At 40.3% G+C, this 16,308-nt stretch overlaps 1 protein-coding gene across 1 annotated transcript in view; it reads right to left on the bottom strand.

Moving 5' to 3' along the window:
• GPM6A (glycoprotein M6A) overlaps positions 1 to 16,308 on the bottom strand; it is a 99,588-nt gene that overhangs the window by 12,246 nt on the left and 71,034 nt on the right. Inside the window, exon 3 of the mRNA XM_072334224.1 lies at positions 10,579 to 10,735. Within this exon, the coding sequence (XP_072190325.1) occupies positions 10,579 to 10,735 (157 nt within the window). The remainder of the gene's footprint in view (positions 1 to 10,578; positions 10,736 to 16,308) is intronic.

The raw sequence follows: 16,308 nt of genomic DNA, 5'->3' as shown, positions 1-16,308 counted from the left end.
TACTGATAGCGACAATGTGGTTCTCTGGTCATCCCAATTGCCACTGTAAGAAGGCAAACATACAAAATAAAGCGGAAGTGATGGAGAAATTCATTCAACTGGACAATAGTTTCAGCAAAACAGATATTTAACCATTGTAGCAGTTAAGTTCTTGCACCAAGTTGTTGCTGTGTGGCTGGTAAAACCTTTCTGTGAGATTTTACAAACTTTTCATTGGCTACAAAGGCTCTCTTGGATGATGATGCATCAAAATAATCAAGCCACCAACCCTTTTGGAAGGCTTTTACGATAAAATCTGTTTCACAGATCAGCATCAGGAAGCAGAGATTTCATTGTACATTCTGAAATAACACACATGACAGGACAGCTTTAATGGCAGTCACAGCTGGGTAAAATCCTGTTTCCATTGAAAACATTACCAAACTCTGCCTGTTTTAATAAGATCAAGATTTCAGTTACTGCTTTCTTTTTAAAACATATGGATACTGGTCCCGTGAAAAGCACTTTGATTGACTTAATAATACTGTTCTTATTTTAGTTTTGTTATAAATATTTTAATACTCTTAAAACAACATCTTATCTCTACTTCAGTCACCATGGAGACAGACACTGCAAAATCATGTTTAAAAGTTGTGTAACTACAAAGAGACAGATTGAAATGGAAATAGTGAACTCCAACTGTTACTTTTGTCATTTTATTGCAAGAATAAAGTTTTGCTACCTATTATATATATACATACAGAAACATAGCAATAAATTCAGAAGTGTCTGAAAATACGCTTAACTCTTAAAAAGCTCATGCTGCCGTGTAATTTTGTGTTTTTCAAACCACTCATATTCTTGTTTTATATGAACTCCATGACATGAGCTTTACCACAGAGTTATGAAAAGAAGTACACTTTGCTCTGTTTATATCCAGTTGACATTTATTATCTACTGTGACGCATACTTAATATTTTGTTTTTTATTTTATCATCCACATTTTTCTTTTGATGGCAACTGAGAAGCATGAACAGGAAGATCTCTACTTCTTCCTAAATTGTTCTTTCTCTATAACATCACATTTGCATTTGATTACCTATAGATTTTATTTCAATGCTAATATATGTATTATATTATTATATTATTATATTATTATATTATTATATATATTCAATGCCACTGATCACTTTCTGCGGAGACTAGCTACAGAGCAGGTAAGACTGCACTGGGCAAGGGATCTGGAGTAGAAGGGATCTGGAGTAGAAAAAACCAAAAGTAAGTTCTTCTTCCTCAAGAAAAACTCTGTTTAAGGCTTCTGTGAAGGCAGTAGCAGTGCCTTGCTTTGCCTGTGCTGGGGAGCTGTCAGCTGTAGGCAGGCTCCTGAGTCATCGGGGTGGAGCTGACACTGCCGGGCAGTTTAAACAGCCTGTAAACAGCCTGCAAACGTGTTGTTGTTGCTGGTCATTAACGTCAGCACCTGACAACAAGCTTTAAAGAGCCTCAAGGAGAGCAGAAGCTAGCCACTGATCACTTTCTGCGGAGACTAGCTACAGAGCAGGTAAGACTGCACTGGGCAAGGGATCTGGAGTAGAAGGGATCTGGAGTAGAAAAAACCAAAAGTAAGTTCTTCTTCCTCAAGAAAAACTCTGTTTAAGGCTTCTGTGAAGGCAGTAGCAGTGCCTTGCTTTGCCTGTGCTGGGGAGCTGTCAGCTGTAGGCAGGCTCCTGAGTCATCGGGGTGGAGCTGACACTGCCGGGCAGTTTAAACAGCCTGTAAACAGCCTGCAAACGTGTTGTTGTTGCTGGTCATTAACGTCAGCACCTGACAACAAGCTTTAAAGAGCCTCAAGGAGAGCAGAAGCTAGCCACTGATCACTTTCTGCGGAGACTAGCTACAGAGCAGGTAAGACTGCACTGGGCAAGGGATCTGGAGTAGAAGGGATCTGGAGTAGAAAAAACCAAAAGTAAGTTCTTCTTCCTCAAGAAAAACTCTGTTTAAGGCTTCTGTGAAGGCAGTAGCAGTGCCTTGCTTTGCCTGTGCTGGGGAGCTGTCAGCTGTAGGCAGGCTCCTGAGTCATCGGGGTGGAGCTGACACTGCCGGGCAGTTTAAACAGCCTGTAAACAGCCTGCAAACGTGTTGTTGTTGCTGGTCATTAACGTCAGCACCTGACAACAAGCTTTAAAGAGCCTCAAGGAGAGCAGAAGCTAGCCACTGATCACTTTCTGCGGAGACTAGCTACAGAGCAGGTAAGACTGCACTGGGCAAGGGATCTGGAGTAGAAGGGATCTGGAGTAGAAAAAACCAAAAGTAAGTTCTTCTTCCTCAAGAAAAACTCTGTTTAAGGCTTCTGTGAAGGCAGTAGCAGTGCCTTGCTTTGCCTGTGCTGGGGAGCTGTCAGCTGTAGGCAGGCTCCTGAGTCATCGGGGTGGAGCTGACACTGCCGGGCAGTTTAAACAGCCTGTAAACAGCCTGCAAACGTGTTGTTGTTGCTGGTCATTAACGTCAGCACCTGACAACAAGCTTTAAAGAGCCTCAAGGAGGGCGGAAGCTAGCTTCCGCCCACAGCTTACACCAGCGTGGTAGTCACTATCTCTGCTCATAGTAAGCTGTGCTTATAGGTAGTGGCTGAAGTAGCAGGGGCTGTAAGTATTAGCCTTTAGTTTTTCCTACGCTCTTCTTGCTGTTCTTGGGATTACAGTATAATCATGGTCTCCACCAGGAAGAGATCCTACTCCTCCAAAACTGTGGCAACTCAGACAGAGGGCCAGGCCAGGAATGCCGCAGTTCAGGTTTCTGGCTGTGTGGAGTGCCTGGAGTTGTTGCTGCCTGGGGAGGGTGGCAGGGCCCCCACCTGCGTGAGATGTGAGCAGGTGGACGAGCTGCTAAGCCTGGTGGTGGAACTCAGGGAGGAAGTGCAGCGGCTAAGGGCCACCAGAGAACGTGGGAGTAAGAAGCAGGGTGAGGAGTATGGAAAAAACACCAGGAAGGTGGTGGACCCCCTGCCCTACCACAGGAGGACAATCCCTACCACTGAGGAGGGCTGGCAGAGAATTCCAACTCGCCGTCGTGGGTATCCCCCCTGCCTGCCTGCCCCGTGTCCACCACTCTCCCTGAGCAATAGGTTTCAGGCACTGGAAATCAATCAGGAGGTGAGTGGAGAGAGGGTGGAGGAACTACCTAAAAGGGAACCCCCTAAGCTGAGTAGGTCCTCGGATGGTGATGATGGTAGTACTCCTCAGTTGGTGGTGCCCCCCAAGTCCATCCATTCCTCACCCACCATTAGAACATCACCATCAAAGAAAAAACGACGGGTCATCGTTATTGGTGACTCTGCGCTGAAGGGAGCAGAAGGGCCAATATGTCGGCCAGACCCTCTACATAGAGAGGTCTGCTGCCTCCCGGGTGCCCGGGTTAAGGATGTAAGGATGAAGCTTCCTTCTCTAGTCCACCCCTCTGACTACTATCCCCTATTAATGTTCCAAGTTGGTAGTGATGAGGTAGGCAGAACTTCCATGAGGACTCTGAAAAAGGATTTCAGAGCTTTGGGGCGACAGGTAAAGGGTTCGGGAGCACAAGTTGTGTTCAACTCTATCCCACCTGCTTCAGGGAAGAATGAGGGATTCAATATAATGGGCCAACAGATCAATACCTGGCTCCGAGCTTGGTGTGCCCGGCAGGGGTTTGGGTTTTTTGACCTTGGGTTCCACCGGTCAAAAGGGATCTTAAGGAGAGAATTGGGTAGGTTCATCCAGAGGGCTTTAAACTAGTTATGAAGGGGGGTGGGGCAGTAGCTGGGGTCACCAAAATGGAAACTGCATGCAATGTCCCTGTGCTTGCAGGAGAGGGGTATGCTTCTAAACCCCTAAGGTCTTGGCCCTTGGTGAAGGAGGAGGATGACTTGCCTCCTTGTAGGAAAAACACGAGGGCTGGTGTTAAGCTGGTGGCTGTGGAAACGCCTAATAGTAGTCACAAGGCTATTAGGGCTGCTGCTGATCGCAAGGAGGCCAAGCTCAGGTGCCTTTATGCTAATGCACGCAGCATGGGTAATAAACAAGAGGAGCTGGAGGCCATTGTTTGTTCAGAAAATTTTGATATAGTTGCCGTCACTGAAACGTGGTGGAATGACTCCCACACATGGAGTGCAGTGATTGAGGGCTACCAACTTTTTAAAAAAAATAGGCTAGGTAGGAAAGGTGGTGGTGTAGCTCTCTATGTTAAAAAAGATTGTGAATGCGTGGAAATCAATAATGATGATGACAGGGTTGAAAGCTTATGGATCAGAATAAAAACCAAGGCCAACAATACCGATGTTATTGTGGGAGTTTGCTACAGGCCACCTACCCAGGATGATGAGGTGGATGAGATGCTTTATAGGCAATTGGGGGAGGTCTCAAGGTCACTCCCCCTCATTCTGGTGGGGGATTTCAACTTCCCAGACATCTGCTGGGATTACAATACAGCAGACAGGGAACAGTCTCGGAGGTTCCTAGAGTGTGTGGGAGATAACTTCCTGACACAGTTGGTGAAGGAGCCGACGAGGGGAAACAAAACTCTGGACCTGCTGTTTGTTAACAGAGATGGTCTGGTGAGGGATGTAAAGGTTGGAGGCCGTCTGGGACAAAGTGATCATGAAATGCTAGATTTCTCGATCCTTGTCGAACCGCGGAGGGGAGTCAGCAGAACTGCCACCTTGGACTTCCGGAGGGCGGACTTCAACCTCCTCAGGACTATGGTTGAGAGGGCCCCCTGGGGAGTATCTTTGGAGAGTGTGGGAGCCCAGGAAGGTTGGGAATACTTTAAGGAAATTGTCCTAAAGGCGCAGGAGCTGACTGTCCCAAAATCGCGAAAGATGAGCCGACGGGTGAGGAGGCCGGGCTGGCTGACCAGAGACCTTTGGCTTGATCTAAAGAACAAAAAGAGAGTTTACGGTCTCTGGAAGAATGGGGGAGCTACTTATGAGGATTACAGGTTTGTAGTGAGGCTGTGCAGGGAGAAAATTAGGAAGGCCAAGGCGCAGCTAGAACTGAGCTTGGCTTCTAAGGTTAAGGAGAATAGTAAATGTTTTTATAAACACATCAATACCAAGAGGAAGGCTAAGGAAAATCCCCATCCCTTGTTGGATTCTGAGGGCAACTTGGTCACTGAGGATCGGGACAAGGCTGAGGTACTTAATACCTTCTTTGCCTCGGTCTTCAATAGTTATGCTTGTAACTCCCTGGGAACGCAGCCCCCTACACTGGTAGACGGGAAGGGGGAACCAAAAGAGCCTTGCGTGATCCGTGATGAGATGGTCCTGGATCTACTTAGAAAGCTGAATGTTTATAAGTCCATGGGGCCGGATGGGTTGCACCCTAGAGTTCTGAGGGAGTTGGCGGATGTGGTTGCCAAACCACTGTCCATAATTTTTCAGCAGTCTTGGCTGACTGGGGATGTCCCGGTGGATTGGAGACTGGCAAATGTGACGCCTATCTTCAAAAAGGGCCGGAAAGATGATCCTGGCAGCTACAGGCCCATCAGTCTCACCTCGGTGCCTGGGAAGGTTATGGAAAGGATAATCTCAGGTATCATCATGGACGAACTAAAGGTCAGCCATGGGATCGGGCCTAGTCAGCATGGGTTTATGAATGGTAGATCATCATAGTATCATAGTATCATAGTATTGTGCGAGTTGGAAGGGACCTTAGAGATCATCGAGTCCAACTCCCGGGATTCGAGCCCTCTGTGTAGCAGAGCAGCACTTCTACCCCCTGCTCCACAGGGGGGATTCGAACCCGGGCCCCCTGGTGTTGCAGACGGGAATTCTACCGCTGCGCCACCGGAGGCACACGATCCTGCCTGACTAACCTGATTTCATTCTATGACAAGGTGACCCGCTTAGTAGATGAGGGAAAGGCTGTCGACGTGGTCTACCTGGACTTCAGTAAGGCCTTTGACACTGTCCCCCATAACATTCTGGTAGAGAAGCTGGCTGCCCGTGGTTTGGATGGGTGCACGCTCCGCTGGGTGAAGAACTGGTTGGATGGCCGGGCCCAGAGAGTTGTGGTCAATGGAGTGGAATCCAGTTGGCGGCCGGTCACAAGTGGCGTCCCCCAGGGCTCGGTGCTTGGGCCGCTTCTGTTTAACATCTTCATTGATGATTTGGATGAGGGGATTGAGTGCACCCTCAGTAAGTTCGCAGACGACACTAAGCTGGGAGGGAGTGTTGATCTGCCTGAGGGGAGAAGGGCACTACAGAGAGACCTGGATAGACTTGATCGATGGGCCAAGGTTAATGGAATGAGTTTCAACAGGGCCAAGTGTCGGGTCCTGCATTTTGGTCATAACAACCACAGGCAATCCTACAGGCTTGGGGAGGTGTGGCTGGAAAGCTCCCAGACGGAAAGGGACCTTGGTGTGCTGATGGACAGTCGGCTGAATATGAGCCAGCAGTGTGCCCAGGTGGCCAAGAAGGCCAATGGCATCCTGGCTTGTATCAGGAATGGTGTGGTGAGCAGGACTAAGGAAGTCATCCTGCCCCTGTACTCAGCATTGGTGAGGCCTCACCTCGAGTACTGTGTCCAGTTTTGGGCACCTCAGCACAAGAAGGACATGGAGGTACTGGAGCAGGTCCAGAGAAGGGCAACGAGGCTCGTTAAGGGCTTGGAGAATCAGCCCTATGAGGAGAGACTAAGGAAGCTGGGGCTGTTTAGTCTGAGGAAGAGGAGGCTGAGGGGAGACCTTATTGCTGTCTTCCAGTACCTGAAAGGTTCTTACAGTGAGAGTGGGGCAGGTCTATTCTCACTACTGACTTGTGACAGGACGAGGGGAAATGGCCTCAAGTTGCGCCAGGGCAAGTTTAGGTTGGATATTAGAAAGAACTTCTTTACAGAAAGGGTGGTTAGGTACTGGAATGGGCTCCCCAAGGAGGTGGTTGAATCGCCATCCCTGGATGTGTTTAAGAGCCGCTTGGATGTGGTACTCAGGGATATGACTTAGAAGAGGTTTGTTGTTGTGGTATTGTTTTGTGGTTGTTTTTTAAGAGATAGGCTACTGGTTAGGCTGCGGTTGGACTTGATGATCTTCAAGGTCTTTTCCAACCTGAGTAATTCTATGATTCTATGATTCTATAACCTCATAGTACAGATACCTTTAAACTCACTGATATATCAATGCTTAAGTTGATACAAATCATCATTTGTCATCCTAGTCATTTTCATTTTCTCTTTATTTATTTCTTTAAATTCCAGTTTGAAATATAAATATAATAAAAGAAGGACATTTAAGTAGCTGACAACCTAAGGGACTCCTCTTGGCAATCATGGATCTGTTCTAACTAGCATCTCCTACATTCATGACTCATGCCCCATTCTCGGACAGAAGTAAATGATGAAACATAAATTTGTCAACCTCTCTCGTTTTTACAAATATACACTGCTGGATGAATGAGTCTGATGTTCTGACATTGCTACTAAATTTGCTACAAATCACAGAAAACACACACTTGTAAAGACTTTTCTGCTTGGTCTAGAATCACTACTCCTAGCACTAACTTGTTGGTCTTTATTATTGCCTCTACAAAACATGTTCATCTGCTCTCTCTCTTTCTCTGACATGCTATATTCCTAGGCACAGTTCCAAGACTCTTGTTGAAACATGGATACATTTCATGCTATGTTATTAATGTTGTGTGGTTAATTCTTCTTGGCTAGCATTCAAGTCAACTGCTTCAAGAGAAAAAGAAAGCCAATAATATTACAGTATCAGTCCAAATTTCTCTTAATAGCAGGACAGACTGTAACAGTCAAAATAACTTCTCAGATTTGCCTAACTGTGATTCATCTACATACTAAGTACTAGCCAAGGAGACATTCTCTAGATTCTTAAAAACTGTTACCAGAGAATGATGAAATCCTTGAAATTGAAACTTCTGAAGCATTGATTTTAAGGAACAGGTTTTGTTTTGTTTTGTTTGTTTGTATTATTATTATTATTATTATTATTTTCAACATTTAACTTTCATGGATAGTTTAAATGGATGAAAAACTGATCTTGCTAAAATTAAAAAAAATTACCATCTTTACATTACAGTTCATTTAAATGTATATTTTTGTCAGATTCCTTTGGATGTGCCTTTCAAGGCTGAAATTCTGTACCTGATATCTGACAAACTGAAATCCATTATCTGCCTATAAAACAACTGTTTAACTTTCTGATTTACCCTGAATTAATTTCTTGGCAGCAGTAGGGGAGGAGAATTCCACAGCTGCATCACAAATACATGATAAAGATTATTTAACTAATTTTTTGAAACTGAACTGAAAAATAAAAAGGGAAAAAAAAAAAAGAGAAAGAAAAAGAAAAAGAAAAAGAAAAAGAAAAATTGAGAAATTGAAATCTACTATGAGACACTTAGTTTGAAGAAGGTGTCTTTACAACAACAGATGAATAGGTTTTCCCTGGAGATTTAAAAATTTATCTCTGATACTTTCTTGCAAATATACTCCATATTTTATTTGTGAATTTTCTTGAAGATGTGGATGGTTTTGTAGCATTATGCTGCCTAACACCTTTGATATTAGGTATTCCACTTGTCTTTTTTTAATTTGTTTATTTTTTCTATGTTTTCAAAATCTCTCTTTCTCATTGTCCATTTGCCACTTGGAAATTCTTTGCCTCAAAATGTGTATACTTACACATTCTCAAAAATTTCCTCCTCCTTTTCTATTTCTTTTCAGTGATCTTTGCAAAACACATAAACTTGAGACTGAATCAAGAGATATGGACTTCCAGAGAAAGTCAGTGGTTTGGCTATTAGCCATATGGTAGAGTCTAAATGTGTGATCATTCAGGCTTATGGGAAGTATTACCTTCCTGAAACTGCAGAAACTTTGTACAACTGGCCAAACTGGTAACACTTCTTTGCTAGTTTCTAGGTCATTTGGAACAATAATTCATTATTCTGCCTTAGAATTATGCAATCTGAAAAGTCAGAATGAAGCATTTTTCTTATCAGTAGCTAAACTGTTTAAGGTATTCACTGTTTAGCATGTATCAGAATAGGAAATTATTTTGTTAAATGCTTTCTATGTGGAACATTGGATTAAGGGAGTTTAGACATATATATATCTTCTTTCTTAAAGAGAAGGTTTTCTAACATGAAGGTCAATGGTATCTGGGTTCCTCAGATTCTGTTCAACCAGAAGAAATATTCTTATGTCTCTCAGCCCACCATTTTGTCACCTGAAAATCCAGACATGATATCTGACTTTGAGAAACGAGAGTTTCATTTCTGGCATTTAGATATGGTGCACCTGCTTGGATGGGAAAGCCAACTGAGTCTGCACTGAACTCTGTTCCTTCTTTGTTACACAAAGAATCAAATCTCACCATGATGAAGTTTTTCTGCCTCTGAAATAACTGTTTCAGTCAGGACAAGAGGAAATGACAAGTTCACAGCCCTCAGATGCATTTTTTCAAGGCATTTTTGAAGCTTTCATGATTTTCCTTGCAAAATAATAATAATAATAATAAACTTAAAAAAGCAAATTGGTAAATGTTTTGGAAATCTGAAGGTTTACTTGAAGAAATTGAGAATCATGAATAAAATAGAACATAGGGATTCAGGTGACCAATACAATTTTCAAAGGCAGAAGAATCCCTTTCGTTCATTAAATACAAGGTTCCTTAACACTAAATATATAGAAGATAGTGACTTTAAAACTGTTTACAGCCAAAGTGCCTATATCACACAATGACATTTGATTGAATAAAAAAAAATAAAAAAGATGAAAAAGTAGCATTACTGTGGAGCATGTTACATCTATGTAGAAATTATATATATGCTGTGTCTCCTAATTTCTAGTCTGTAGATTACCTGTGTTCATGTTTAATATTGTCAGGATTTCCAGAGTATTCATTTTGATAGCTACTAGTATGATAGGGAAATGTGAAAAGCCTATACTTGTTACTAATCTGTATTCCAATGAAATAAATGTCCAGGCCCCTCACCTGACTTCCAGAAGAGTCGAATTTTTATGTACGTTATGCAGTCATTTAACTGATATGGAACATCAACCTTAAAATAATCCCAGCCCCAAATAGTCAGCAATTTCAATGTAAGAAATCTGTTTAAGTCCCTGTACAAATTGGAATTTTTTTTAATCTACCTTTTCCAGGGTAGTAAGTGAATGGGCTTCTTCAGATCAGAGATAATGTATGAATAAATTATGGGCAGCTTTTGGTTTAAAAATGAAACAAAAGAAAGCCTGATGACAGGTTTTTCCCAAACTGGAATGGGCAAGACTTATAAGTACCTGTGAAAGTAGTAAGAAAAGCATTTCTTGCCCCATACAGCTGAAGGCATTTTAAACTTCTGGTCTTTTTGATCAAAGAGCTCATTTTGCTGAGAGAATAAGCTTTCAGATGGTAGAACTAATTTCTTCCTAGTTACTTTGTACTTAACTGACATGGAGAGCATTTCAAATAGTCTATTATCTATTGCTAGGATTTTTAATAACCAAAGTATCAAAAAATATTAAAGAAAAAAAGTAATAAAACCATCACAATGCATTACAAATATACAAATTGTATTAAAACTACGAAATCTTATTCACTTACCCAGGCACTGACACATCTGCCGCAAGTGGTGATTTTGAAATCCCCATAGAGATCTTTGATGGCACCAGTTGTAAAGAATCCCTCCACCATCAGCAAAATGCCATATACAAAGAATGCAGCTGCTACACCATATATCACGTACTTGAAGATGTCAATCCTGCACAGGAAGAGCAAAAGTCATTTATCCACACAACTATATAATGCTGACTCTGAAATTTCATGTTGAGATAATTAGATTCAGCATCAAAGTTTCTACTCTGGAGTCAGCTTAAGTGCTGATATACTATAACAGCTGAGGCTGAGTACAAGAGTGAACTTTTGAATAAAACAGCATCAATATAAAATATTGGACCATTTAATTGAAAGAAAAACCAAACATTGATTTGTGTACGTACGAGAGCTCAGTTTGTCAGAAAAATTTGAAAATCACATCAAATTCATTTCATTTTTCATCTAGATTAAGTGGTAAAGAAAAACAGAAAAAAGCTGCACATCCCCCGAGTAACACACTGCACATAGCACGCATGGCACTGAGGTTTTGCTTCATTAGAGATGAGGTATTTTGTTATAATCTTCAATAAATCTTTCTACATATGCAGGTAGTTCTCAAGTTGCAATATCAGTCACTGCTATCATCTCCTCATTATTATTTTTCTGCTTATTCCCCAGTGATCAAAGTGTCTAACACATAATAGTAAAATCTTCAGAAGAGATCCCTAACTTCAAACCAGAAACATACGCTTCTCAAACAAATGCAACAAAGACAGACTGTTCAGAGGTTTTCTATATCATATCATAAACCCTAAGTCAAGAAATCAAAGGATGGTTTGTGGCGTAACTAACATGCAGACCCCAGAAGACAGAAGTAATTCATTGGGCTGTGCTGTGGTTGGCTTGCTCACCACTCTCGGCAAACGCAACAGTGATGGGAAGGAGACACTGTCTCCTAAATGTTCTCATGAGAAAGATTTCCAAAGAGATGTTTCAAAGGATTTCTCTGCCCTAAGTGTTTTTCCAAGCTTAAACTCCTCATGATCGTTGCCTTGAATCAAGTTGCACTGTCTTATACTTGGACCTTTCTGAAAAACTAGCTACAGTGAGCTTTCAGTTTATTGATGTAATCTGGCAAGTTGTGTGACTTTTCAGAAGGTAATGTATAGGTTTGAGGTGTTAGTAAGTTCCAGTCAGTTAGTAAGTCTGGGTCAAGATAAAACAGCTCATTGGGAAGAAGAACGAGAAATAAGCCAGTGTGCCATGAGGATCTACAAGATTAATTTTGACATGCACTGAACAACTATCCACACCAAAAGATCTCAAGACACCAAGATTGAAACCTCTGTTATTATGAAAAGAAATATTTAATAACATTTCATTAGGTTCACACTTTTAATTGTCACCCAAAAGAGGACTCTCAATTCACAGTTGACAATAACAAGGCTCAACAGCCTATTAACATATCTTTGAATTTTGAATGGTTTTCAAGAGACTGAAAGTCAGATTCAAGTCTACAGTTGATGTTTTAGAGGTACCAGTGTGTCAACAGCATCATGGAATTTATTTTAAGCTTGCATTATTCTCACAAAAATCCAGCCAAACAGGACCTAGCTGAGAGGGTGTGGGATAGAATGTGTAATAAATTAATGCAAAAAGCATGTTACAGCATTTTTCCCAGGACAATGATAGAAGTGTTCCGGGAATGAAAATGAATATACTTTCTCACTTACATCCAAATAGCAAAGTCCTCTTTGTTTCCTTCCACATCACCCTTTATTTCATAGCCAAGTGAAAAATAATGCAAGGTGAAATTTGTATGGAAGAGATACAGAAACAGTTCACAGTGGTAAAATAAATCTAGCACTTTAGACAGTATTAGCTAATGCATTTATTTTAATAGATATAATTACTGATTATCTTGTAAAAATACCATCTTCCTAATTTTGTAGTAATTCACTCAGTGTAACACTGTTTTAACAGGAAAATGATGATTTGAGCCTATCTTGCCATTAGTGATGAAAATAAATGTATTGTAGGCAATAGACGACCTTGTGATCATGCCATGGGATACACTGCCCCTCCTACATTATATACCTTATAAAGCACAATCTCTGCCAGTGGCTCAAGTGTGGGAGTTATGCCAGCAGCAGCTCCTCACAGACCTCAGTGTGCTCAGTGCTGTAGAAATTAGAAACTATCATTGCCCTGAAGGGATTAAGGCTTTTGGAAAGTCCAGGGACTATTTCAGCCTTTGCAACAGCTCTTTAAACCATCTGTGCTGAGCCTCCCACTGAGCTGCTCATATCAAGTAGGGTACCAATAGATCTCTGTTTTTTCCTCAGCTATATGTGTAACCAAAGGAATAGCTTTCATTAATCTTTTTACAAGGGAAATATAAAGACATAAATACTAACCAAATGCATAAATCAATTTCCTCACCCACTCCCATCACACACTCAGAAAATAGAAAAATCTCTGCTGGCCAGACTACATGAAATGAAATAGCCAGACTTACTGCAAGGAGAATGGATCTTGCATATTGCAAAGATTAAGAAGTAAAAATAGTGAAACAATAATTCCACTACTTATTAAGACATCAAATCAAATTGTACTGCAATATATCTACTAGGTATGCTATATTTAAAGAAATATATTACAGTTGTTGCCTTTTAATCACATATAGTTTTGAAGACATTACTGGCATTAAAGTATTCTACAGCCTCTATAAATTTCACATAAACTTTGATCTTCCAATGAAATTATAATAGTTAATAAAATATAGACCTTGTAAAAACAGAGATTGGCATTCTCTAAAAATAAAATTTAATTCTTTTGTGAATGAACTCAGAGAGATTAATTGCCATCTGTGTTTCAGTAAAGTCTCAAATGCCGCAGACAGAGCACCAGAGCAGCCAGGGAGGTAACAGTGAATAGCAGAAGGAGCAATGAACAGAAGCCAATGGGCAAGGGGGACAAGGGCACAGCAGAAGGACAAACAGGGCTTACACTTGTGAAGGCTGGAGTGGGTGGAAAGAGGCTCCTGTGGAGCAAAGGAAGCAGAGACAATATTAAAGAGGCAAATTCAGTACCTCTGATGAGACTGGAAAGATATACATTAGGCTACTGAGGCTACTCCAAATGAGAGGAAGAATAAAAAATGTTAAATAGTTACTCACTAAATGCAGGAGTCCTAAGGATATTACATAATGATATATTCACAGTCAAACAATTCTGTTAAAAGACAGCAAATTAAGATTACAAATTCAAACTGATAGTGTCATCTTCACACACTTCACACACTAATGTAGGTTGCTGGATTGAATAAGATGTTGAATTATGCAAACATAACTTAAGAGTGAAAAGCATCCTGAAATTAGAAGCTTTCATTATTACTATTACTTCAACAGAATAATCTAAAATGAACTTCACATATTGTCTGTATCTGGAAGAGGGTGTTGTAGGCTCCAGACCTGATTTACTCATTATACTGTTTTCTGAAATACCAACAAACACAAACATGACATCTTTCAAGTTGTAATTTAAATCAAGTTGATCTTTCACTTATTTGTCTACTCTGGGACATTAATTATTTCATATTAATGCTTTCTAATTCATTAATCTGAATCTGGATTGTATCCAACAACATGAATGTTAAAATAGCTGTTGTGAAAACACTTTCTTTCCCTAGCTGAATCTGCTGATGGAAGTGATCAGTGCTAACATCTTAACAGGTTGTAGCTGAGTATAGAGTAGACTATCCCAGAAGAGACAAGTCAGAGGTGAGTGAAAACATTCTCAATGAGTAAGATGAATGTTGTAGATTTCCTGCTGTGCATTTTTGTGCTGCTTTGCAAATACAAGGATAAAAAAATAAACAAATCAACAAGCAGATTAATTGCTTGTTGATCATATTTATGTATAGCACAGTTTGAGGAAGAATGTTTTAATAAAATAGTTATTAGTTTTCTTTGATGCTCCTTCAGACAACTGAGCTGATAACTATTTCATCATGTTTTGAGTGTATTTCAATAATCAAAATTAGCTCCTGTTAAATTTTATGTCTTGAAGTAACAGTGCTCTGGGCTTGAAGAACTTGCTCCTTCATGAGAGTAAATTAGTACTTCTCACTGATAATTACTGTGTTTACTACACCAACTGATAAACCAAAAAGAACTTTTACCATTGACCTTTTATCTATTCCAAAAATGAATGACAAATTGTAGGAGCATTTGCACTATGCGAGTCTAATCACAGCAATCTTTCTACCCTGAAGAACGAAGGCATTTAGCTAGGGCATACCAACGTATACACTTCTATAGAAATTAGTTTATATTCCTTTGGAACAATCAACATATTATTAGGGATATTTTTATTTAACTCCATTAAAATATGACTGCATTAGACAATTACTTGCAATTAACAGCAACAGCAACTACAATAAAAACAACAAAAATGTTTTTTCTGTGACGTGATTGTCATGTTTCCCAGAAAACCTTTCTATCTGGACAAAAATGTACATTTCGTACTGAACGTATTACAGAGAGCTTTGGGTTGGTCTAGTCCACCAGTATACTAGGTGTTTAAGTGAAAGAAGTTTTTCAGCATGTATAATTCTACTTCACACTTCTCTTCCTGAATTTATAACATAACTTCTCCAAATACAGACAATGTCTTTTGGGTACTACAGGTGTTGAATAGCACATACTAAACCATACCTATATTCTCAGTATGCGAGTAAATTCAGGCAATTATACCTATACCCAAATGTAAAATAATAATACTAAAAGTAAAATCAAAAAAAAAAAAAAAACAAAAAAACAAAGTAAGGAAAATACAACCAGCAGTATCAAATACAAAGCTAGTTAGACTATCACAGAAAATGTTTCGTTTGCAATTATAATTTCTTTGTAACTGGCATAGAATAATGATTGTAATCATCACCTCTCATTATGATCAGCTTTGCTGTTTTCTTTTCATATTTTGCTTTCCCATCACAAGGAACTTTAAATAATCACTGCTAGATGCCTTTGTGATTATTGTTTTGTCCCCTGAGAGACTGATCCTTAAGAGGTTGTTAAGAGACTGAGAAAGCATCTCGCCCTCTCAAGATATCTCAAGATCTCAGAAACAGTTTTGCAGTGTTTGTTTGGTTTGGTTTCTTTAGATAAACAAGGTATAGAGGGCTATTTGTAAGCAAGAAGTTTTGTGTGGCATCTGCAGAAGTCATGTACGAGGGAACTTTTGAAAAGAGGTGCTTAGCCTCTCCTGCACACCTGCTGGGAACAGTCTGTAAGTTCATGATGCCATTCACTTAAATGATTTGAGCAAAGAGGGCTGAAGCATAGGGGTATCATTAAGAAAGAAGGGACAGACAAGCAAAGACAAACTTCAGAAGGAAATTATACAGCCAGGGGGGAAAAAGGAGGATTAACAATCATACACTGCAGAGCGAGTAAAAAACTTTAGGTAATGCAATACTTGAGGTAAAATGAGACTAAAATATTCTCAATGTAGAAAAAAGAAAAATGAGACCAGTAAAAAAATATCAGCATAACTCCTTAGGGTATTTTTCAGAGATTAATTTAATGCAGAATCTAAACTTCTAAAATACAGGTGGGAAATAAACATATCAGAGTACAGAGTGTTCAATTAAAGTTTGTGGGAAAATGATGAATGGAGAAAGGATCACAAATAGATGAATGATAGGAACAATGAAGGCCCAAAAGATTTGTGTGG

Source organism: Excalfactoria chinensis, chromosome 4 (genome assembly GCF_039878825.1).
Source record: "Excalfactoria chinensis isolate bCotChi1 chromosome 4, bCotChi1.hap2, whole genome shotgun sequence".
NCBI classification, from domain to species: domain Eukaryota; kingdom Metazoa; phylum Chordata; class Aves; order Galliformes; family Phasianidae; genus Excalfactoria; species Excalfactoria chinensis.
Note: the sequence above shows the minus strand (reverse complement) of the source record. Positions and strands in the feature narration are given on the sequence as shown.